Below are 27,245 nucleotides of genomic sequence, written 5' to 3' on the forward strand. Positions count from 1 at the left end.
TATAGCATGAAAACACGAAATGATAAAACAACATGTTACTATAGCATGAAAACACGAAATGATAAAACAACATATGTTACTATAGCATGAAAACACGAAATGATAAAACAACATATGTTACTATAGCATGAAAACATGAGATGATAAAACAACATATGTTACTATAGCATGAAACTACGAAATGATAAAACAACATATGTTACTATAGCATGAAAACACGAAATGATAAAACAACATGTTACTATAGCATGAAAACACGAAATGATAAAACAACATATGTTACTATAGCATGAAAACATGAGATGATAAAAAACCAATTAATGCATTGTGGAATGAACACAGAGGATAATAATAAACAACAGAAGTTGCCATGGCATGAAGAAAAAGGATAATTAAAACAACATAGGCTACTGTGGCATGAAGACATAGGATGATAAACAACAACATAGGTTACTGTGGCATGAAAACACGAGTTGATAAAAATAGCATAGGCTACTGTGGTGTGAAGACCCAAAGTGGTAAAAACAACATAGCTTACTGTGGCATGAAGACACAGGATGATAAAAATAGCATAGTACACTATGATATGAAAACACAAGATAAAAAACAACCAAGATTACTATGGCATGAAGACACTGGATGATAAAAAGACAATAGGCCACTGTGGCATGAAGAAAGAGCATAATAAAAACAAATTACTGTTGCATGAAAACACGAGGTGAAGAAAACAACATTGACTACTATGGCATAAAAATACGACATGATTAAAACAACATAGGTTACTGTGGCATGAAGAGAAGGTATGATAAAAGGAACATAGGCTACTGTGGCGTCAACACACCACATGATAAACAACAATGTAGTCTACTATGGAATGAAGACACAGCCTGGTAAATCTACATAAGCTATTGTGGCATTAAGATACACGATGATAAAAAACAGCATATACCACAGTACCATGAAGACACATGATCATAAAAATATATTGGCTATAAAAAAAACAGCATACACCATGGTGGCAAGAAGAGACAGGATGATAAAAACAGCATAGGTCAGTACGGCATGAACGCACGAGATGATAAAAACAGCATAGACCAGTGTGGCAAGAAGACACAGGATGATAAAACAATTTAGGTCACTATCGTATGAAGACTCGTAATGATAAAAACAAGTTAGGTCACTATCGTATGAAGACTCGTAATGATAAAAACAATATAGGTCACTATCGTATGAAGACTCGTAATGATAAAAACAATATAGGTCACTATCGTATGAAGACTCGTAATGATAAAAACAATTTAGGTCACTATCGTATGAAGACTCGTAATGATAAAAACAATTTAGGTCACTATCGTATGAAGACTCATAATGATAAAAACAATCTAAGGCACTGTGGCATGAACACACAGGATAATAAACAAACATAGGTTACTGTGGCATGAAGACACAGGATAATAAACAAACAACATAGGTTACTGTGGCATGAAGACACAGGATAATAAACAAACAACATAGGTTACTGTGGCATGAAGACACAGGATAATAAACAAACAACATAGGTTACTGTGGCATGAAAACATGAGATGATAAAAACAACATGGGCTACTGTGTCATAAAGATACGAGATGCTAAAAACGTAGGCTACTGTGGCATGAAAACACAAGATCATGAAAACAACTTAGGCTAGTGTGGCATGAAGACAGGATAAAAAACAACATAGGCTCCTTTGGCATGAAGACACATGGTAATAAAAACATAGGCTACTTTGGTATGTAGACATTCTAATATAAATCAGGCTAGTGTGCAATAAAGACACATGATGATAAAAACAACACAGGCTATTGTGGCATGAAGACACAGGAGGATAAAAAACAAAAGAATCCTACTGTGGCATGAAGACACAGGATGAGAAAAAACAACATATGTTATTGTGGCATGAAAACAGAGGAATATGAAAACAGCATAGGATACTATGGTGTGCAAATACAAAGGATAAAAACAACATAGGTAAAGTGGAATGAATACACAAAATGATAAAAAAACAATATAGGCCACTGTGGCATGAAGAAACAGAATTATAAAAACAACAAAGGCTTCTGTGATGTGAAGGCATATGGTAATAAAAAACAGCCTAATGTGGCATGAAGACACGGGACGGTAAAATCATCACAAGCTACTGTGGCATGAATACACAGGATAATAAAAACAGCATAGCCTACTGTAGCATGAATACACAAGATGATCAAAAACAACATACGTTATTGTGGCATGATGAAAAAGGGTGATAAAATACATAAGCTACTGTGGCTTCAAGACACAGGATGATAAAAGAAAACAGACTACAGTGGCATGAAAACAGAATAATCAAAAACATTATAGCCCACTGTGGCACGAAGACACAGGATGATAGAAAACAACAAAGAATACTGTGGCACGAAGACACAGGATGATAGAAAACAACAAAGAATACTGTGGCACGAAGACACAATATGATAAAAAACAACAAAGAATACTGTGGCACGAAGACACAATATGACAAAAAACAACAAAGAATACTGTGGCACGAAGACACAATATGATAAAAAACAATGGAGGCCACTGTACATGAAGACACAGGGTGATAAAAAACATATTCTATTGTGGCAGGAAGACAAAGGATGAAAGAAACAGCATAAGATATGGTGTCATAAAGACACAAGAGAATAAAAACAGCATAGGTTACTCTGGCAAGAAAACACGACAAATGGTGTTAGAAATCTATCGAAATGCTATTCCAAGATAGAGATTTAAAATCGTTTACAATGTTTTACATAATCTATCATTCAACACGTCTAATGGTTTTGAAAATGCATGAAATAGGTTTCAAAGATATAGCTTAAAACCGATTGCTGTTGTTCAAGTAATCAATTATCCTACCCGTCTAATGGTGTCAGAACTGCATTGAAATTTATAACAGTTTCCAGTAGTCTACCTGATCTATCATTCCGCATATCCAACGATTTCAGTAATGTGTCGAAAGGATTTTCCAAGATATAGATTTAGAACCGTTTGCAGTTATTTACATAATTTGTGATTTTCCTACTCTTTCATTTGACACATCTAATGGTGACAGTAATACATCCAAATACAGATTTAGAACTGTTTGCAGTGGTTTACCAAATGTATCATCAAACATGTCCAAAGTTTTCAGATATGCATGAAATACTTTTCCAAAATAGATTAAAACAGTTTGCTGTTGTTTACCTAATCTGTTATTCGAGGCGTCTAAATGTTTATAAAACAATTTTGATGCATTTCTAATGTTAGATTTAAAACAGTTTGCAATGGTTTACCTTATTTTATGGAGGCAGTTTGTAGTTTCCATTAATTACACTTGCTGTTGTCGTCAAATATATAGTTTCACACATAAAGGCTGTTTACCACTGATGGAATAGTTTAACAACAGCATGATTTGAATACTTAAAAATTGTTACACTTAATACACAGCCTTAAGGGTGTCCTAGCTCTACAATGAAATGAATCGAGATAGTACTGCCCCAACTTGGACTTCAAATTATCTGTCTGCTGAAACATAGGCAAATAATCATACAGCACCAAACTCTCATGTTATGTAACATTTCTGTAGCTTCCTACATTTCATAAATAGAAATATAATGATCTTAATAAGGGTTTGTTACAAAATCGTATGGATGAAAAGTGGAGAACAACCCAAGAAACCAGATGTGGTTCACACTACAGAAGCAACTTTGAGTATAAACATTATAATATGATGAAATTTTATTGAAAACGTAAAATAGTGACGTAATTACAAGTTAATTAGGTCTAATTCCACATTCCATTAACAAGCGCAAAACCATCATTGTAGTGATAGATGGCAGGTTGGAGTGAAACAAAAACAAATTTTGTGAGGTACTTAAAGAATTCATTTGAATCAATACAATACTATAATCTTTCATTATACCTCAGATGAAATGATAAAACTATAAATTTGATAACTGGAGACCCGTTGTTTCTTCTAGTTCTGGTTCATAAAGGCAACGTTACACCTCGTGTAATAGTTGTACTCTCAGGAACTATTTCAAAACATCCAACATAAAAGATTCCTACAGTGAAATCAATACCGCCACCAGTAAATCTTTATTCAATACCGCCACCAGTATATCTCTACTCAATACCGCCACCAGTATATCTCTACTCAATACCGCCACCAGTATATCTCTACTCAATACCGCCACCAGTATATCTCTACTCAATACCGCCACCAGTATATCTCTACTCAATACCGCCACCAGTATATCTCTACTCAATACCGCCACCAGTATATCTCTACTCAATACATCACCAGTATATCTCTACTCAATCTCACCAGTATATCTCTACTCAATACCGCCACCAGTATATCTCTACTCAATACCGCCACCAGTATATCTCTACTCAATACCGCCAGCAGTATATCTCTACTCAATACCGCCAGCAGTATATCTCTACTCAATACCGCCAGCAGTATATCTCTACTCAATACCGCCAGCAGTATATCTCTACTCAATACTGTCACCAGTATATCTCTACTCAATACTGTCACCAGTATATCTCTACTTAATACTGTCACCAGTATATCTCTACTTAATACTGTCACCAGTATATCTCTACTTAATACTGTCACCAGTATATCTCTATTTAGTCAATAAACCACTAAATGCTCAATAATCCAATTCATTCCATAAGAAATTAATTTATAATCAGCTTTGAAACCAATTAAACAATACAAAAAATGTCCTTTTTACATCAGTTTGATACTTCTAGCTTTAACAATTTCACAAGTTCACCTGAATACTTTAAGAGCTCATGAATGAGCCACTACCTTTTATAGTGTTCCAACTAGTACAATATCATCTTAGATTTAGATAAATATATAAATTAAAACCTCCCTTAGTTCACATTAAGAACTTACTTGCATTAGGTGAGCTCGAGCATATAAAGATATTTGTTGATAAGTGTACGTCTTTAAAAGTTATTACATACATGAAGTAATCTTTCTACAAGATTTACAAAAATGTTTGGTTATAATCGAATTATGGTAAGAAGTTTGTTTTATTTATCATAAAACACAGTGACATTGCAACACAAGTTACACTTTAGAGGAAAACAATTTTAAGTATGAGAACATATAAAAACAAGTTACAAAATACAAAAAAGTTAAGCATTTTAAATTATTTCTTACAATACACATTAAAATGAAACATTCCAATTTCAAGGCGTGAATTCATACAACTATCAAATAAAAATTTTATTTACAGAAGTTACATAATCCATAGAAAGTTTCATCTGGAAGTGTTTCCAACACTTCATACAACAAACATACCAACAAGCAATGGTCTCGGACTGTTGGAATAAAACAAGGTTTTTAAAAGAATTCTATTCATAAAGATTTGTATGTTTTTTTAATTATTCCAGAAAACTAAAGCAATGTCCTACTCTCTCATTACAAACATACAGTTTACTTACATTTTTCTAATATTTGGTTAATTTCAATAACATGAGGTAAAACACAGTATTATAAAACTGATTTCTTGAACAAGACTGCTCTATCATTATGTGGTTTATTTGGAACAAGGTAGATAAGAAATGTTCTAATAAAAGTCAATTAAATCTGAAAATACAGCTTTTAAACTTCAAAATAATTTATTTGGAACTATGAAACAATTTACATCTGTTTTCTAACTAAACTGAAAATTTTAAAAATACTTGTATGGTTGCTGTAGATCATCAGAAACTAAAAACATTCATTGACTTTCTTATACACAACAGTGACTGCTCCAACAACAACATATACTGGGTTGCTTCACTTCCTTCGAGAACCTCCTCCTGCCAGGATTGTTGCAATACATTATAAATATATTTAGTGTGTCCAAATAAATTGAAATAGACCTAGAGTAAAGAGAGAATTGCATTTGTTTAAAATACAGTTTTAAGAAATGATAACTGAATTAACATTCCTAAGTCCATATAGGTAGTATACAATGCAGAACAATTACCTGTGAATATATGGAATTTAAAGAAACACAAGAAAATAACAGGATAGTCTGTGGTAACCACTACTGTTACAAATATACTGGGACATGTTCAAAACCCAAGAAAATAACATTAGATCAGGATAGTCTGTGGTAACCACTACTGTTACAAATACACTGGGACATGTTCAAAACCACATTATAACTGATAAAATTAATAAATAAACCTGCAAATAAAAATAAATATAGTTACTAATGACAATGATTATCTTCTGAGATAGCCATGCTAGTTATATAGTAGGCCGTTAAGTTTCACACACCTTAAACTAAAGAATTCAGATAAATTAAACTCCTTTCAATCACTTTGACCATCTTATGTCCAACAACAATGTTAAATCACTTTGACCATCTTATGTCCAACAACAATGTTAAATCACTTTGAACATCTCATGTCCAACAACAATGTTAAATCACTTTGAACATCTTATGTCCAACAATGTTAGTAAAAAATTAAAACACCAAAAATAGTTTTGCTTTCACAAAAATCCAAATTCATGTATTAGTTTATAAAACAAACTTTACTGCACAGGTAATAGCTAAAAGTTTCATGCAAGTTCATAAAACAAACAGCGTGAAATCCATTATGAAGGTCACCAAGGAGTTCAAAATCTGTTCTCAGTTAGTGACAGATTCACAAGTCTATTTAATCAACATGTTTAAAAAATGGTAGTGATGGTAAAACACACATTAAGGTTCATAAGCTTAAAAGTTAACATAATGTTTAAAACGTATGACAAGTAATAAAACATACATTAACCTCCATGCAATAGCACTTTACTGCACAAGTCACAATGATTTTAGTGACTTGTGTTCAAAATTTAAGCTTTATGTTATATCACTAAGTATTGCATATAATTGTAACTAAAAATATATATAATATTGAAAAATGGATTAAGATATTTAGGGATAAAGAAGAGTATTTTAATCATAAATAAAATCACAAGACAATAGCAGCAGCAACAACAAACATTTAACAGTAAAACACTTAATTCATATATTGAACATGGTACATTATTAGGTACAGACATAACATTAAAATACAGTATAGAAGTATGAAATAAGAGACTATCTTAAACAGAATAATGGAACAATATTGTATACATATGTAGTACAGATTCAATTGAAGTTGTGTTATAATTTGAATTTGGGAGCTCATTTAAAATGGATAAACTTTTACTTAAAGTTCAGTATTTGATGATCCAGATAACTTTGAAATTCATAATCAAGACAGAGTAGTTAATATTTTCACTATGTGAGCAAGCTGTGGATTTTTTTTCCCCCTAACTAGTTCTGCTTGATACTTCTATATTTTTGCAGGCTTGCAGGTGTAACTGGCATATAGTTTTGCCAATGCAAGTGCCATTACAGTCAACATGTTTATTTATGTATGATCCTGGAACACATGGGGGTAGGTAATAGGTCCTTAAATCAAAAATAGATTTTGTGCTTTGAATGGAGATTTAAAGCATCATTTGTAGCTGAACTTGTGGACAAAAAACAAACATTTTTAAAATTTTGCTTACCTAATAACAACAATCTATTTTACAGGATATTTATCAACAATATACTTTGTTTTGGGTGGGGTTCAAACTTCTGAGATAGGAACTTGTTTGTTAGAGCTTAAATAAAATGCATGGTAAAGCCATTGTTTATTAAAACGTTCTGTTATTTCTGTATGACGAGTAAGGTAGTTAGAACAGATGTTATCAACTTTGTTGAGAATCCTGAGAATAACGTTTTGATTTTATACCAAGTCTGTTGTAAGGGTTAATAGTATCACATGCATTTCACAGAACCACATTATCATGAGGGTATACAACTTACTGAATCTTCACAAAATTTAGTAAGCTTTAAAAGTATTTCATATACAACAAATACCAGAATTCAGTATTTTTATTAAAACTTTATATATGAGTAAATGTTGAGTGCAAAATGACTATCATATCAAAATTAAGAATACTTTTATCTGAATTGTTTTTTCAAATTGTAACATGGAAACTTGATTTGTTTCTCACAAATAGCTTAAATACTATAACAGTATACATTTTGTTACTTTATTTTCCTCTGAACTTTGTTTAAACTAATATACAAATTACAGAAGTTGAAATTACTTGGTATTCATGTAACTCATATTACCCTATAAAATTACATAATACACAGGCTATTTGCAAAATGCTCAATAAAAAATGTCTCATGAAAAAAATTCATCTATTTACCTATTCTAACTTAAAACATTCCACATTTTAAAATTTTAGCTACTTTTATAATAATAGATACACAGATAAAGTAAGAAATACAATATTCACCTTGGTCATAGTTTATTTTGATTTTCAATGACACTTATCCCTACTATTATAAAACAATGGTGCTATTTTAATAAAGGTTTTATTTTATTAAATAATTCTCCAAAGAGAATATAACACGTGCAAAAAGAACTGTTACAAATTCATCCAAGTTAGTTTATGTCTTTCCCATGGGTTATTCCCACGGGAATCAAACTTGAATTCGAAAAAATACCGAATTAACTGGGTAGAAAACAATGTAATAGTAATTTGATTGATTGAGCCCTTGGCTTTCAGTTTGTTATAAACAGTATACTAAATAAACATCAGAGAGAATCACTGGCAATTTTGACAGGGAAGATGTGGCAGAAGTGCAGAGCAGGTGGCTCATATTTGTTAGTTTATAGCTCCTTAAACAAATGAGGTTGAAGGCTATAAAAATTTTTTATGTGTGCAAACAGCTGGTATGGTTAGAGAAAGGACTATGTAAAGGAGTGAATGTTTCAACCTTCTTCAGTCATCATCAGAAGCATTCACTCCTTTACAAAGAGTGCTTTCTCTACCCATACCAGCTGTTTAACACTTTACAAAGAGTGCTTTCTCTACCCATACCAGATGTTTAACATATATAATTTTTTTATATAAAATGGGTTTTCTCGTCATCATGTACTACTATAAAAATTTTGTTTTGCTTCAGCAATAAATATTATAATGAACAATTTGAATTAAAGTTCTTGGAAGGGTGGTAAATATATTAAAGAGGGAGGGTACATATAACAAATCACAGTTCAGTATTCATACCTTAGATGTTTGTTTTCAACATTTTCTTATAAAATTAGAAAACTTACATATTTGAATTTAACTGATTAACTAGATTTTGATGCCAAATGTATTTGTATACACTGATAATAAAAGGAGTTTAATTTTTGCATGCAACTCTTCATAAAAGTATGGCACAGAACAGCAGCAGATTATACGAATTTCCCCAAACCATAAACACTTTAGTTCCTTAAAGTGTTCTGATAAATCTCCATAGAAAGAACACGTGTCAATTGACAAAAATTAATGATATTTAGAGAGCTCACTCCCTATTTCTTGAAGTGAAAAATATGTATCACAATTAATTACAAGTTGTAGTACTATAGTATACATCAAACTACTGTACAACAACAAACAGAACACTAATGAGCCAGTTCTAATTTAACATAAATAAGAACAGATAATTTTGTTGAAAATGAGAACACAATTAATGTACAATATTTGGGAATATTGCAACATTGCTAAGACTCAAACACATGACATGAGGTCATAGGAAGACTATATATATATATAAAAAACACATTGAATGACTAGGAAATGGTCAACAGAAAAACAGTCACACTGCTAATTTTAAGATCAGGCACTGCTGGGAAATTTGAAACATGAGGGTAAAGTAATTCATTGATTGTACCTTTATAACATGAAAACTATATTTTTATGTATTGATAAACCCTCAAAGCATGTAAATGAAAGAAATTTCTTTTACATATTATTGGCACTAACTAACTGTTCTATTTTAATATTTAAAGAAATATTTTCACATAACTAATAATTTTTCAAGAAGTGTACTTGTGGAGATGTTACAAATTCTTTCAAGCTAAGTGTTAACTTTCTCACAGGAACAATGATGGTATTCTTAATACCTTTAACTCTTCAGGACATAACATTATACAATACATCATTTGATACATGAAACCCCAGAGTTTCTGTTGGTTAAAGTGAACAACTACAATTTTATAGAGAAAGTAATTTAGGTTTACTTTTGTATTTATTTGAGAGGTGGTAAATAAAATAGGAACAATGACATGCTATAATAAAATGTAGTACACCAGGGAATATTTTTATGTTGCCTTTGCATACTATGAACTTGTATACTATTATAATGTGGATTATTAGCTAAGATTTTATATCATTCTAACTGGTATAACATGAAGAAGTTTAACATGTTGAAGGTAAGACAAATTGTCATTCTCAGTAAAGGACAAGTTAATTATATTTAAGATACAAACTGAACAGAGCAAGTTTATGATTTATGAAGAGTAATAATTGAAAACAAATAAAAGTTTTTTTTAACATATACTTACGCATTGATTGGATCATAAGGTTTCACAGCATACAGAGGATAAGTTTCTGCAGAATGAATTATTCTTTGGGTGTCATACAAGAGGAAAAAACTGAACAAAATCAAACCTCCATACAAACTGATTGAATAAAGTCCAGCACCCAGAGCAGTAGTTGGTGGAAGAAAGAGAGACCCTAGAAAATCAAAATATGTATATTCGTAAAGCAGATATTGAAGTTTTATTTAAGATAATTAAAAGCAATTTTAAAATGTTCAAGACAGTTTTGCTATTTTCAGGACTTCCATGTATGTTCAGAGAAACATTTCCTGCTATTTTCAAACAGATATTTAACTTTTGAAAGTAATACTAATATTTTTTAAATCTAGAGTTTAAAGAAATTTATCAAATTAATCAAGCCCTTGCCAATCAAGCCAATAACCAGCGATTCCCACTAGTCATAACTTTCATATTTAAAACAGGTCTTGTAGAACTCCACTTACTTCATAATTTCATATCCACTTCTTTTTTTGAAATGCTAACAGTGAATTAACTGTGATAGTAAACATGCAATCTCACCAAATCATGCAGTAATAACTAATTCACTGACAAGTAACCTCACACACTCCCTAACTAGCGCTAATATACTTTATTAGATAGAAACTAATACACTTATAAACAAAGCTTTCTAAATTCCCTACCTAGCAAGATGATGAAAATTACACATTCCACGATTTCAGTAAATGAAATAAAATGTACTTTTCAAAACAATTCAAATAAACCAAAATTACTACAAAAAAGTATTCACCTTTCAAACTTATAAATACTGATTAATGTTGCCTGTGACATAATGTACACTCCCTATTGTATACTCACCAATAGAAGATGCAAATACAACACCCAAACCAATAGCCAGTGGACCTCCCATGGTTAAAAACTTTTCACTTGGAGCACACACAGCTACAGCTGACAGGCCTGAAAAGGGCAAACAAAAACAATTTCACCATAACTTCTGGTTTTCCATCTGTGTAGTTTCTACTGGACATTTTTATTATTATTATTATTATTATTACTCGATATTAGTTGACAAATAAGTTAATTCCATTAAACATTTAGAAAGATGACAAAACATTGTAATCTTATCACAATACAATGATATCAAAAACCTTGTTTTCATTTTAAAAACAGCTGATATTTCACTACAAAGCAAAACAATCAGTAATGCTGCCTATATTTTATAATAAATGCTGTTACAATTACTCTGCTATGAACAACCTACCAAAGTGAGTGTACACAAGTAACTATTTTCTCTGGTTTAAAACTGGACAATTATTTGATAATGAAACAATCAATAGAATCAGGGGTAGTTTTATTCCATAATCACCTACGGAAAATTGTTTTTATAGATGTTTTAGTTTATGTTCTTATAAGCATGTTTGAAAAAAACAATGAACCTCACCTATGTATCTATCCCTATGCAGTTATTCAGACTAATCAATGGAGAGAAATAATTAATAACTCGTTTGATGTCGAGAAAACCCACTTGTAGAGAAATATATATGTAAAAATAGCTCGTTTGGGTTGAGAAAATATTTTACACAGAGGAGTGAACAACGTTTCGACCTTCTTCGGTCATCGTCAGGTTCACATAGAAAGAGAGAGGTAACTGACCGGAAGCTAATCACATGTTTAGAAGGGGTTGTGTAACTAAGTGTTGGAATGTAGAGTTACACAATCCCTTCCAAACATGTGGTCAGCTTCCGGTCAGTTACTCTCTCTCTCTTTGTGAACCTGACAATGACCGAAGAAGGTCGAAACATTGTTTGCGCCTCTATGTAAAAAAGTTTCTCAACCCAACTGAGCCATTTTTAGAGATATATTGATAACTCATTTATTAGGTAAACACACACAAATTTAAAGTAAAAACCTACTATTGTTTGATATTCTTTATGTAACCTAAATTTAAATTTAGGTCATAAAAAACTAGAAAAACATAAAACTTATGTCTGTGACAAGAAACCCACTTGAAATAAAAAAGTATTCTCAAGATGGCTGTTATGGGTATTAAAATACTAGTTAAATAAAGTATAGAATGTTTTAACCTTAGTAGGTCATCTTCAGGTTAACTAAAGTTTTAATACCCATACCATCCCAGCCATGTTGAGAATAGCTTAACACAAACTTACTTTGTGAAACATCTGAGAGTCAAAACTATCTGACAAACAGTTAGGAAATAAACAAGAACAAAACTGGAATTTCTATTAAGATAATATTGCATTCTTTTGTTTATGGGTGAAAGTCAATTCTTCTAACACACTATCTGCAGGAATAGTTCATTTTCTGCAATGATGGTATGATACAAGCTGTTTCAAAGTTGGCCATGTAATACAACAACGCAATCTTTTAAAATCAACATTGGCCACACAGTCCCTCTTAAGAGTAATCTCTATAAGTCAAGCATAATTAAAACATAAATATATCCTGTAAGTAATTAACTCAATTACATTATAAACTACTGTTTACAAGGTTTACATATTTATTGCTAGGAATATTATAGATATGACAATAATTCAAAACAAACATTTTATAATTTGTTAATCAAAATTAGTTTTAACTGTTTATAATAAAATATTCTACTGTAAACAGGGTAACTGTTCTCAAAGTTCTTTAGAACTTATAGAGCTGCATTGTCCCTAATTTTAAAACAACAATACAAGAAAGATTTCTCATAAGAATTCTAGCTTCTAAACAATGATTGTACTAAGTATATATGTTATAAAATGTCCTACACAACACTAACTTTGATAAAGACAAATCTTGGCATATTGTTAGTGTCTGGAAAAAGTTATGAAGATTACCATGGTAATGTTTAACTAAGTTGTATTAGCTTAGACATTATCAGTTATTGGCTGAGGCCTTAACTGTATTGCTGTAAACTACAACTGTGTTAATTTCAGAAAATTTTATTCTAATTAATAACACAACAGACAACTAATATTTTTGATACCCTAAGGTAGTATTAGAACATGTTTTTATACCAACTTATTTTGAAATATTAAAAGAGGTGAGGGAAAATATCTGCATCTATATATACAAAGAATACAGTTACTAACTTCAGAAAAACATGGAAGGTATGTTACAACAGTACACTTCGACTCTTTATCAAGTTCCTTACTTATACAACATTAAGAATACAGTTACTAACTTCAGAAAACATGGAAGGTATGTTACAACAGTACACTTCGACTCTTTATCAAGTTCCTTACTTATACAACATTAAGAATACAGTTACTAACTTCAGAAAAACATGGAAGGTATGTTACAACAGTACACTTTGACTCTTTATCAAGTTCCTTACTTATACAACATTAAGAATACAGTTACTAACTTCAGAAAAACATGGAAGGTATGTTACAACAGTACACTTCGACTCTTTATCAAGTTCCTCGCTTATACGACACTAAGAATACAGTTACAAACTTCAGAAAAATGAAAGGGAGGTTACATGACTACAGTTACTTGGACTCTTTATCAAATTCCTTACTTATACAATATAAAATACAGTTATTTTTCCAAAAAACAAAAACATGGATGGGGAGCTCCAACTCCCCTCGAAATGCACCAGCTTATATAAAACATTAAAAAATAGAGATATGCAATTATAAATTAGATACATAAATACAATGTAAATAAACATATGTTTACACTTTATTTACCATTGAAGTATTTTAACATTACTGACAATGGAAAGTAGTAGTAACTTTGTAGTAGCAAAGACGGATCCAATTAAGTGTAGTTGAAAATGAACCCAAGACATCATGTACCCAACTCTACATAACATAAGGACAACAAGGGACCTACTGCTTATGTACATTAATTTGTTTTACTACGTTTCCCTAAATTATGATAAATATTTTTACAAAAACACATAAAACAGTTATGTACAAAAAGCAGTATGGATTTCATCATTAGTGTACATCAGTGACTTAACATGATATATTTCTACACATTAAACTTTTCTGCTCTACCTCACTTAAACAATAAACATGCAGATGTAACTTACTTTCATATCTTAAACATATATATTCCATTATCTTTATCACACTTATGTGTTCTAAAATTACACCATATTTATTTAATATGCTTTCACTTTAGTATTAAAACTTGTTTCAAGATTCAGTTTACATATAAGATGTAATTACAGCTACAATAATCTGTAAAAGAATGCAACTTGTTTTTTCCTTAAGTCACATCAACTTCCAGTTAAATTACACAAATAATCTATTTTAAAAACAACTATGAACTTCAGATGCTAAAGTTACAGAAGATATTTCACTTACATTTCTTTTAGTACATTCAATCTAAAGAAACTCTACTACAGTAGTTTATAAAACCTTACCACTAACAACTCCTGCAGTCAACCAAGCTGCTCGCAACAAGATAGGGCCACCAAGTAAACACAAAGGAGCTACCACAGCTCCCATTACTCCACTATGAACCATCCATGCAAAATGTTTGGCTCCAAGCTTCTCAGAGTATGGCATTGACCGTACAATCATTCCACTTCCAATCATAGCAGCTAAAGTTGCACCAATAGCCTGGTGTAAAGTTGGAAAATTAGTTAACATCTTGATTTGAAATAACTTTCAAAGAAAGATATTATGATTATAACATTAACCGATAATCATGAGTTTTACAAAATTAGCATCTTGAAAATTTAAGTGAGAGATGTTAATATTAAAAAATAATTTCAGAAGTAAATCAAAAACAGATGAAATTAACAATTAATAGTCGAAATAAGACATTTAACTGGTGGTAAGGAAATGATGAAGTGGTGTTACATCAAAAGAAACAGTAATTATCAAATAAGATCTCAATCCAAAATGATGAAGTAGTGTTATATCAAAAGAAACAGTAATTATCAAATAAGATCTCAATCCAAAATGATGATGTAGTGTTACATCAAAAGAAACAGTAATTATCAAATAAGATCTCAATCCAAAATGATGAAGTAGTGTTACATCAAAAGAAACAGTAATTATCAAATAAGATCTCAATCCAAAATGATGAAGTGGTGTTACATCAAAAGAAACAGTAATTATCAAATAAGATCTCAATCCAAAATGATGATGTAGTGTTACATCAAAAGAAACAGTAATTATCAAATAAGATCTCAATCCAAAATGATGAAGTAGTGTTACATCAAAAGAAACAGTAATTATCAAATAAGATCTCAATCCAAAATAATGAAGTAGTGTTACATCAAAAGAAACAGTAATTATCAAATAAGATCTCAATCCAAAATGATGTAGTGTTACATCAAAAGAAACAGTAATTATCAAATAAGATCTCAATCCAAAATGATGAAGTGGTGTTACATCAAAAGAAACAGTAATTATCAAATAAGATCTCAATCCAAAATGATGAAGTGGTGTTACATCAAAAGAAACAGTAATTATCAAATAAGATCTCAATCCAAAATGATGAAGTAGTGTTACATCAAAAGAAACAGTAATTATCAAATAAGATCTCAATCCAAAATGATGAAGTGGTGTTACATCAAAAGAAACAGTAATTATCAAATAAGATCTCAATCCAAAATGATGATGTAGTGTTACATCAAAAGAAACAGTAATTATCAAATAAGATCTCAATCCAAAATGATGAAGTGGTGTTACATCAAAAGAAACAGTAATTATCAAATAAGATCTCAATCCAAAATGATGAAGTGGTGTTACATCAAAAGAAACAGTAATTATCAAATAAGATCTCAATCCAAAATGATGAAGTGGTGTTACATCAAAAGAAACAGTAATTATCAAATAAGATCTCAATCCAAAATGATGAAGTGGTGTTACATCAAAAGAAACAGTAATTATCAAATAAGATCTCAATCCAAAATGATGATGTAGTGTTACATCAAAAGAAACAGTAATTATCAAACAAGATCTCAATCCAAAATGATGAAGTGGTGTTACATCAAAAGAAACAGTAATTATCAAATAAGATCTCAATCCAAAATGATGAAGTGGTGTTACATCAAAAGAAACAGTAATTATCAAATAAGATCTCAATCCAAAATGATGAAGTGGTGTTACATCAAAAGAAACAGTAATTATCAAATAAGATCTCAATCCAAAATGATGAAGTGGTGTTACATCAAAAGAAACAGTAATTATCAAATAAGATCTCAATCCAAAATGATGATGTAGTGTTACATCAAAAGAAACAGTAATTATCAAACAAGATCTCAATCCAAAATGATGAAGTGGTGTTACATCAAAAGAAACAGTAATTATCAAATAAGATCTCAATCCAAAATGATGAAGTGGTGTTACATCAAAAGAAACAGTAATTATCAAATAAGATCTCAATCCAAAATGATGAAGTAGTGTTACATCAAAAGAAACAGTAATTATCAAATAAGATCTCAATCCAAAATGATGAAGTGGTGTTACATCAAAAGAAACAGTAATTATCAAATAAGATCTCAATCCAAAATGATGAAGTAGTGTTACATCAAAAGAAACAGTAATTATCAAATAAGATCTCAATCCAAAATGATGAAGTAGTGTTACATCAAAAGAAACAGTAATTATCAAATAAGATCTCAATCCAAAATGATGAAGTGGTGTTACATCAAAAGAAACAGTAATTATCAAATAAGATCTCAATCCAAAATGATGAAGTAGTGTTACATCAAAAGAAACAGTAATTATCAAATAAGATCTCAATCCAAAATGATGAAGTGGTGTTACATCAAAAGAAACAGTAATTATCAAATAAGATCTCAATCCAAAATGATGAAGTGGTGTTACATCAAAAGAAACAGTAATTATCAAATAAGATCTCAATCCAAAATGATGAAGTAGTGTTACATCAAAAGAAACAGTAATTATCAAATAAGATCTCAATCCAAAATGATGAAGTGGTGTTACATCAAAAGAAACAGTAATTATCAAATAAGATCTCAATCCAAAATGATGAAGTAGTGTTACATCAAAAGAAACAGTAATTATCAAATAAGATCTCAATCCAAAATGATGAAGTAGTGTTACATCAAAAGAAACAGTAATTATCAAATAAGATCTCAATCCAAAATGATGAAGTGGTGTTACATCAAAAGAAACAGTAATTATCAAATAAGATCTCAATCCAAAATGATGAAGTGGTGTTACATCAAAAGAAACAGTAATTATCAAATAAGATCTCAATCCAAAATGATGAAGTGGTGTTACATCAAAAGAAACAGTAATTATCAAATAAGATCTCAATCCAAAATGATGAAGTAGTGTTACATCAAAAGAAACAGTAATTATCAAATAAGATCTCAATCCAAAATGATGAAGTGGTGTTACATCAAAAGAAACAGTAATTATCAAATAAGATCTCAATCCAAAATGATGAAGTGGTGTTACATCAAAAGAAACAGTAATTATCAAATAAGATCTCAATCCAAAATGATGAAGTGGTGTTACATCAAAAGAAACAGTAATTATCAAATAAGATCTCAATCCAAAATGATGAAGTGGTGTTACATCAAAAGAAACAGTAATTATCAAATAAGATCTCAATCCAAAATGATGAAGTGGTGTTACATCAAAAGAAACAGTAATTATCAAATAAGATCTCAATCCAAAATGATGAAGTGGTGTTACATCAAAAGAAACAGTAATTATCAAATAAGATCTCAATCCAAAATGATGAAGTGAAGTGTTACATCAAAAGAAACAGTAATTATCAAATAAGATCTCAATCCAAAATGATGAAGTGGTGTTACATCAAAAGAAACAGTAATTATCAAATAAGATCTCAATCCAAAATGATGAAGTAGTGTTACATCAAAAGAAACAGTAATTATCAAATAAGATCTCAATCCAAAATGATGAAGTAGTGTTACATCAAAAGAAACAGTAATTATCAAATAAGATCTCAATCCAAAATGATGAAGTAGTGTTACATCAAAAGAAACAGTAATTATCAAATAAGATCTCAATCCAAAATGATGAAGTGGTGTTACATCAAAAGAAACAGTAATTATCAAATAAGATCTCAATCCAAAATGATGAAGTGGTGTTACATCAAAAGAAACAGTAATTATCAAATAAGATCTCAATCCAAAATGATGAAGTGTTACATCAAAAGAAACAGTGTTACATCAAAAGAAACAGTAATTATCAAATAAGATCTCAATCCAAAATGATGAAGTGGTGTTACATCAAAAGAAACAGTAATTATCAAATAAGATCTCAATCCAAAATGATGAAGTGTTACATCAAAAGAAACAGTAATTATCAAATAAGATCTCAATCCAAAATGATGTAGTGTTACATCAAAAGAAACAGTAATTATCAAATAAGATCTCAATCCAAAATGATGAAGTAGTGTTACATCAAAAGAAACAGTAATTATCAAATAAGATCTCAATCCAAAATGATGAAGTGGTGTTACATCAAAAGAAACAGTAATTATCAAATAAGATCTCAATCCAAAATGATGAGTGGTGTTACATCAAAAGAAACAGTAATTATCAAATAAGATCTCAATCCAAAAAGATAAAGTGTTTAATAAGTGTTAGAAACAAATATACCAAATCAAACTATAAGAATATTCTATAACAATTAAGGGAATTATCAACTGGTACAATAACCTAAAGAAAATATACAATATCAGCTGTTAAAATAAAGTTAAAAAAGATGTCTTATAATAACCTTAAAAAGAAACTTTTATAATGATCTCAAAAAGTATATTAATTAAGTAATAAAATAATGGAATAGCTTAATAAATAAATACTTTATAAAATTTCTACCTATTTATCTTAAAAGACTTGCAGGTTTTTGTTATTCTTACATTGCATAGTTTTTTCACGTTGTATTTACAGCAAAGTTACAAATCACAATCTTTGAACTACTGAAGACAGCAAGTCAGGACAACCCTCTCATTATTTGTAATGCAAACTCTCTAGCCATGAGCTCAGCTAATTGGATAGAATTTGCAGCCCCTAATTAACCTTTATTATTTTCCACATCATAATTTCTTACATCATAATTAAAAACACAACTGTAAATAAAAAATCATAAGCTTTTAATGAGGTTTTTCATTTTACATTACTTCATTGATGTTTCTAATCAAAAGATGAATGTTCAGGATTACAAAATGATTTTCACATGAGGGTTAAAAATAATTTTTTTTTTTAAATTGCACTTTGAATCATGGCTTCACTAATATTCCTACCTTAAATTTTGTGATCACTTTGTTAATGATTCTCATGTGTAAACATTATTACTTATGTTATTGAACCTTATCTAACTTAAAAAGTTAGAGTTACTGCTATAATAATACACAATACTACTGCTATAAAAAGTAATAATAATACTGCTAAGAATACATGAAATAAAGTACTTAGCTTGGGTTGGTTTGTTTTTTTTTTGCTGTTGACTGTTAATGAATCTTAACCCTACATTTTTATGTTACTACACTAAAAGAAGTTTTACTTAAATATGCACCACAGAACAGATTATAATAGTACACAAAAATCAGACAATGTCCCTTTAATATTACAATTTAAGGAGCTTTCTGACTATAACAAGAGCCGTTAAAAATTCAGCTAATCTGGTATATCGTTTTCCCAAAGGAATAAAATTTGGACTGGAAGAGAAATATATAAACAAAACAACCTAATATAATACATCATTTGATAAATTAAAACCTTAACTTTTTGTTGGTTATAAATAATATAATACTGAATATCAGAGAAACTATTGACAATTTGTGAGAGAGAGAGTGTGGTAGAAGGGGTCTAACTGTATACTGTATGATTCTGTAACAAAATAAGATTAAAGGTGTGCTCTGCCTGAGTCATTACCACATTATAATGAATAATTTATGTTGAATTTTGTACTTCTTAAAGGGGTGGTAATAATTAAAAAAGAGGGAATGCCTAGAAAGAATGTTACAATTCTCATACCAGGAGGATATTCAAGAATTTGTTTTTAACATAGCTTTGTAAAACGTGTATTACCAAAAGTTGGATCATTAACTACATTTTATACCACATTCATCTGTAAACAATGATATGACTAGAGGTTCATTAAATGTAATTCATTAAAACATACACAAAAAAAGATGCCAACAGTGGTGAGAGTTAAAGTGCTGATATTATTCTGTGGTTTCATTTGGATTCAAAGTTCTACTAAAAACAGCCACTCTGCATGCTATATTACACTAACATCTTTTATAATGATTCATTAACACTGATAATTTGTATAACTTACTCACACAGTTACTACTGTAGACAGATGAAAAACCTGGATTTTGTGTGTGTGTGTGTGTGTATAATTGAGCTATAATGTGGGTATATAATAAAAATTATATTCTGGTACTTTACATAAATAAAATATATTTGTTATTTTAACTAGCATAGGATTTTATTGTAGTTTTATGCTTGTATTTATATTTTGTTATAAAATTCAATAAAAATACTTTAGAATTTACTTCAAAATTTATTTTAATATAATGTACACTTCAGCATGTATTTAACACCTAAGTATATTAAAAAAGCTAGGATGTTAAAGACGATTGTACATTCCACACTTTAGACGTTGGTATTTTGGTAACAAAATTTAAGGATTAACAAACTTTTATACAACAACAAAAGTATGTTGCATCTTCCAAAAGTGTAAAAATAACACTAACCACCTTTTAAAGTTCAGTTATTTTTAGCAAATTAGGAACTAACACATTATCTTTCAAACACAAAGTTTGTTTTACATATTATAGGTTTAGCTAAACATGATATTATACATTATATGTACTATACCAGCCACGAATTCTTCATCACCAAGTTCATTAGCATTGGTGTACGAAATACAGCTGCAGCGGAGGCTGCTGTCACGGCAATACTCCCTCCAAAATAAAAATATGTATCTTGAATTCTTTGTTTGATATACTGGGGCCACATTCTGTATAACAAAATGTATTTTTAAGAGGTAATTATGATTTGAATAAAAGTATTCTTGAGTATTTATACACTTAAACACTATTAACATGAAACTACTAGAAGTTAAAATTATGTTATATGTAAATAACACAACATTCTAAAGAGGAAAAACATACAACTTTATTTTTTATTGTTACATTTCTCTGTCAAGAATAAAGCAAACACCTACTTAAAACCTTATTTCATTCTAATCGCATGCTTTTTTGTTTTATATATACAACACTATGTAACACAAATTTTGTTCCTGGATAGTATGTGTTATTTCTTAATTGCTTATGTTGTAAAAGTACAGAAAATGGTCATTATTCCCTTCAAACTTTGCTTTAGTGGCTTGGATAGTGAAATTTAGAAATGAATCTATTTTCTATACAAAAACAAAAATTTGCATGATTTCATTAACATAAGGTCTGAATAAAACATATGAATCAAGATTTACACGTATTTATTCTAAAGTTATACAAAAATGTTTAAAAGTAAGTAGTTTTGAGATTTGTGACTGTAATGTAAATCACTTTCACTTAACAGCCCCCAAATATAGTTTCCCATCATGTTTTTGTCATATGCTCCTTGGTAGCAGCAGTATATCTTGGTGGAAGTGCTCTCCTTGCTCCTCTGAGTAGGCTACCATGTTCTCCTTGGATTTATCATGACAGTCAAGGGTATGGACTTTCAGGGACATCCTGCAGCCCATTTTGCCATAGTTCTTCACCAGAGTATCAATCACTTCCACACAATTTTCAGGCTGGTGATTACCCAAGAAGCCCTGAACCATTACGACAAAGCTGCACCAAGCTTTTTTTTCCCTTCCTACTGAGCTTCTTGGGGAATTCTGTGCACTCCAGGATATTTTTTATTTGTGGTCCAACGAAGACACAAGCTTTAACCTTTGCCTCAGACAGCTTAGAGAAGTCTCAAAAAGTACTTGAAGGCTGCAGACTCCTTATCAAGAGCTGTGACAAATTGTTTCATAAGACCTGATTTTATGTGCAATGGTGGGAACAACACCTTCTAGAGGTCCACTAGTGGACCATACTTGACATTGTGCCTCCCCACAGAGAACTTGGATCATTGTGGTCTTACGTCCTATTGTAGTGTGCTGCAGTGTCCCTGCTGTCCCAAAGGACAAAGATAAGAGGGGAACTTGGTAAAGCCTGCTTGAGGCTCATCAGGAATGCCACCATTTAAGTCTCCAATAACCTCCCAGCCATACTCATCATACCCAAGGCTTCTAGCAAGGTCTTGACACTTGTATTCCTCTTTGAGGTGCACCAAATGAGCTATGGGGAGGAGACAGATACTTATTCCTGTTATGGAGCAGCACAGCTTTGAAGCTTCTGTATGAGCTATCAATGAAGAGGCACCACTGATTCGAGTTACAGGCAATTCAATTGTCTCTTACAGACCTTATAAATTTGAAATTTTCATTACCCAGCTCAAAAAAAGCAAAGCTTGAAGAGAAAAATAGGTCTTCCATTTACTTCAGGCATAAACAATTGGGAGATAACACTTTCTGTCCAGGAACAAGAAAATAAAATTGTTACATAGTGTAATTAGAGACATTAAAAAATTCTCAGTAGGTGGTTAACACTAGAATCAGAGTTTCATCAATACCTAGAGCAACTAGAATGATGTCAATAATTGAAATGAAAGACAAATTACTGGACAGAATGCAAAAGATACAGTTATCACACAAATCTTCCACAAAGGGAACAGTTATCTAAAATACTGTTTTACTGCATTTAGATACCTGGCATTGTTTTATTTATACATTTCTCTAAATGCAACACTGGGTTCAGGCTGCTGTTTCACAGTTTTAAGGTGTATTTTTGTTGGAACTTTGAGGTTCTTTTCAAAATGAAATCCCTTCTATTTATATATTTTTCTGTGTATTCATTGTACACAAGAAAGAAAGTGACAGTTTTAAGGGCCACAACATTGTAAAATACATCAGCCCAGAAATGAGAACCAATTTTTACTAAGTACTAACATGCCATCTGGTCTGCAACATTCATTCTACAGTTTTTCTTCTCAGTAGTGTCAATGCCAACCAATGAGTGGTGAGAGCTGAGAATGTGAACATTTTCTATCAATTTGCACTTGTAAATAGTAACAAAGTAACTGTTCTCTGAATTGTACTGGTGTACAGCTGTGATTGGAAGTTTGGTGAAAGCTCTCTTTTTAATCTGTTCGCTATTACAGCTAGGCTGTTTTTGTTTTTTAAGTGGAACTCTTATTTTTGCCAATTCAATTGAGGTAAAAAAACCATCCATAGTCACTTCACACTGTCTGCCAGCCTCTTACAGCTAGGTGAGACTCAATGTATTTTAAGAGAATGTCTACTGCCAGCCAAAACTATTCCAAGTTTATATGGGTGGGTTGCCATGTATTAGGTTTAGCAACACAATGCTTCTACAGGAAACAACTGTTCATAAACAGTAATGTAGTAGACAATGCTGTTTTAAATAAAAGTAATTTCACATTGATTAAGCCAAGACAAATTTTCTGTTTAAATTGAAGTTCTTCCCATTAAGATGAAGTCAAAATGCAAAACTTTCCCAATTTCTCAAAATCGGATTTCTTCACGGTGTTTCTATATTCCCACTGCTCTCAAAGTAAATGTTCTTGCCATAATAGGCCCCACAAACATAAAACAGTACAATAAATGCTTGAAATTCTTCCAGAGATATTTTTAAGGAAGCACCATTCTGTATTTCAGTGAAACATTAGATGTGGTGTAGCACTGTCATATCAATTAATAATTGTAAAGCACTGAGAAGAATATAAATGTTGTGCACAAGATGAAACCTACAGTTTCTCTCAAAACATTATGTTCTGTCCATCTTTCTGGGCTGCATAATTTATCAAACTGTTCCACAATTCCCCATCTCCTGTATGCCAATTTATGCTAGTAATACAGTTAAAGTCTGCTTTGGTTGGTCCAACAGAGCAAAGCTGCTAACCAAGCTGAAACATGTGCAGCAGAAGATGGCACTGCAGAGTACTGTCCAAGACTGCTGCTTATGCTAGGACATCTTCTAGGTCTGGTGAACCGTTTGTGGTAATAGCACTTTCACAAATCCAAGATCCATCACTTTCATGATTGGTCACATTCCCAACATCAAAATCACAAAGAGTTGAACTACTATCACTTGTTAAGCAAACACTTGTCCTCTCATTTACTACATATATACATACATGTGCACATACACACATTCATATTACAAGTGAAAACCATCAAACTGACAGTTATGTTAACCAGGTATCAGACATACTTAGAATAAGATTAACTGACAAGAGTTTGGTAAATATATCATACATACTTCACCACACTAACAGTTACAATATATTACCTAATGTAAATGAAACAACCAAGTTAATATGATTATAAACTGTTATATTTCAACTATCTCAAGCTTAATTTATACTTTTAATAAATAAAAAGTAGTTCTATGTCAAGACATAACTTTTAGTAATTAATTACTTTGTCCAGGCCTCAAGAAATATTTTAAATCTAGGAACCAACCTACAAATCCAGGGGCCAGGTGTGCCTAACCTAACTTCACTATTAGTTATACTATGAATTGGGGCTACACTAGAGCCTTGATTATTCTAACACTTTTCTGTATTCCTTAATACTAACACTGAAAATGTCTATTTATTTAAGTTTTGCTTGAACAATAAAAGACTATATCTGATAAGATCAAATATTCTATCAACAACTTCAGGCTCACTCTTGAACAAGAAAAAACAGGTTACACCATGCATCAGAAACCAAAAAACCATAATCCATTGGTACAGAAAGTCCATTAAAAGCTTAAACCAAAATATCTAAACACAACCTGCACAGAACTTTAGAAAAATAAAGCACATCTTAATAACATCACACTTACAAGTATTGTCAGCTTGGCTTGGAAAATACATAGTATATTTCTGTAGCAGAGGTTCCATACTTTTAATATTGTTATTATTCTAATATTTCACAAAATCACAATGAAAAAAAACATGGAATCAATGTTTCAGAAGTAAAATAAAATAAAAAACAATAAGTTCCTGAAAAGGTCACTAAAGTTTAAGAAAATCTTTCAGATGTCTCATGTAATAATTTAGAAAGTGACAATTATTCCCTGTGTGTGTTACCTGTATCAAAAAGGTAATACTTCTCATAAAGAGGTTGATGTAATAAGTCAGAGAAAGTGCCAATTATTCCCTATGTGTGTTACCTGTATTAAAAAGGTAATACTTCTCATAAAGAGGTTTGTGTAATAATTTAGAAAGTGACAATTATTCCCTGTGTGTTACCTGTATCAAAAAGGTAATACTTCTCATAAAGAGGTTTATGTAATAAGTCAGAGAAAGTGACAATTATTCCCTATGTGTGTTACCTGTATCAAAAAGGTAATACTTCTCATAAAGAGGTTTATGTAATAAGTCAGAGAAAGTGACAATTATTCCCTATGTGTGTTACTTGTATCAAAAAGGTAATACTTCTCATAAAGAGGTTTATGTAATAAGTCAGAGAAAGTGACAATTATTCATTATGTGTGTTACCTGTATCAAAAAGGTAATACTTCTCATAAAGAGGTTTATGTAATAAGTCAGAGAAAGTGACAATTATTCCCTATGTGTGTTACCTGTATCAAAAAGGTAATACTTCTCATAAAGAGGTTTATGTAATAAGTCAGAGAAAGTGACAATTATTCTCTATGTGTGTTACCTGTATCAAAAAGGTAATACTTCTCATAAAGAGGTTTATGTAATAAGTCAGAGAAAGTGACAATTATTCCTATGTGTGTTACTTGTATCAAAAAGGTAATACTTCTCATAAAGAGGTTTATGTAATAAGTCAGAGAAAGTGACAATTATTCTCTATGTGTGTTACCTGTATCAAAAAGGTAATACTTCTCATAAAGAGGTTTATGTAATAAGTCAGAGAAAGTGACAATTATTCATTATGTGTGTTACCTGTATCAAAAAGGTAATACTTCTCATAAAGAGGTTTATGTAATAAGTCAGAGAAAGTGACAATTATTCCCTATGTGTGTTACCTGTATCAAAAAGGTAATACTTCTCATAAAGAGGTTTATGTAATAAGTCAGAGAAAGTGACAATTATTCTCTATGTGTGTTACCTGTATCAAAAAGGTAATACTTCTCATAAAGAGGTTTATGTAATAAGTCAGAGAAAGTGACAATTATTCCCTATGTGTGTTACTTGTATCAAAAAGGTAATACTTCTCATAAAGAGGTTTATGTAATAAGTCAGAGAAAGTAACAATTATTCTCTGTGTGTTACCTGTAAAAAAAGGTAATACTTCTCATAAAGAGGTTTATGTAATAAGTCAGAGAAAGTGACAATTATTCTCTATGTGTGTTACCTGTATCAAAAAGGTAATACTTCTCATAAAGAGGTTTATGTAATAAGTCAGAGAAAGTGACAATTATTCTCTGTGTGTGTTACCTGTATCAAAAAGGTAATACTTCTCATAAAGAGGTTTATGTAATAAGTCAGAAAGAAAAAGAATTTTCTTTGCAAACTAAAAAAAAAAAAAAAAAAAAAGTTTCGCAAAATTGTAGTAGATGCAGAATAATTATATTTGGGAAAAAGAGTCAAACATAATGAAAATCACTGTGGCTTACATTGAATTTTCTAGTGCTCCAGGTTGGTTTGAAAGACCCAGACCATAGTAGCATAAGGCTCCTAGTCCCATTACTGAAGCTCCTGCAAGTGCACCTTTCCAAGACTAAAGGCTGCAAGGTAAGTAATGCATGGACATATATTCAAATACTAGAAACTA

The 27,245-nt window shown here is 30.8% G+C and overlaps 1 protein-coding gene across 1 annotated transcript; it reads right to left on the reverse strand.

The window, feature by feature from the left end:
• Nucleotides 1-4,716: 4,716 nt before the first annotated feature.
• LOC143251830 (growth hormone-inducible transmembrane protein-like) lies at nucleotides 4,717-27,245 on the reverse strand. Its single transcript, XM_076503077.1, is given in 7 exon segments — nucleotides 4,717-5,884; nucleotides 5,886-5,928; nucleotides 10,477-10,648; nucleotides 11,329-11,427; nucleotides 14,852-15,050; nucleotides 21,272-21,413; nucleotides 27,088-27,245. Coding segments are annotated over 7 exon segments (768 nt in total). The 5' UTR covers nucleotides 27,159-27,245; the 3' UTR covers nucleotides 4,717-5,842.

Source organism: Tachypleus tridentatus, chromosome 6, assembly GCF_004210375.1.
Source record: "Tachypleus tridentatus isolate NWPU-2018 chromosome 6, ASM421037v1, whole genome shotgun sequence".
Lineage (NCBI taxonomy): Eukaryota > Metazoa > Arthropoda > Merostomata > Xiphosura > Limulidae > Tachypleus > Tachypleus tridentatus.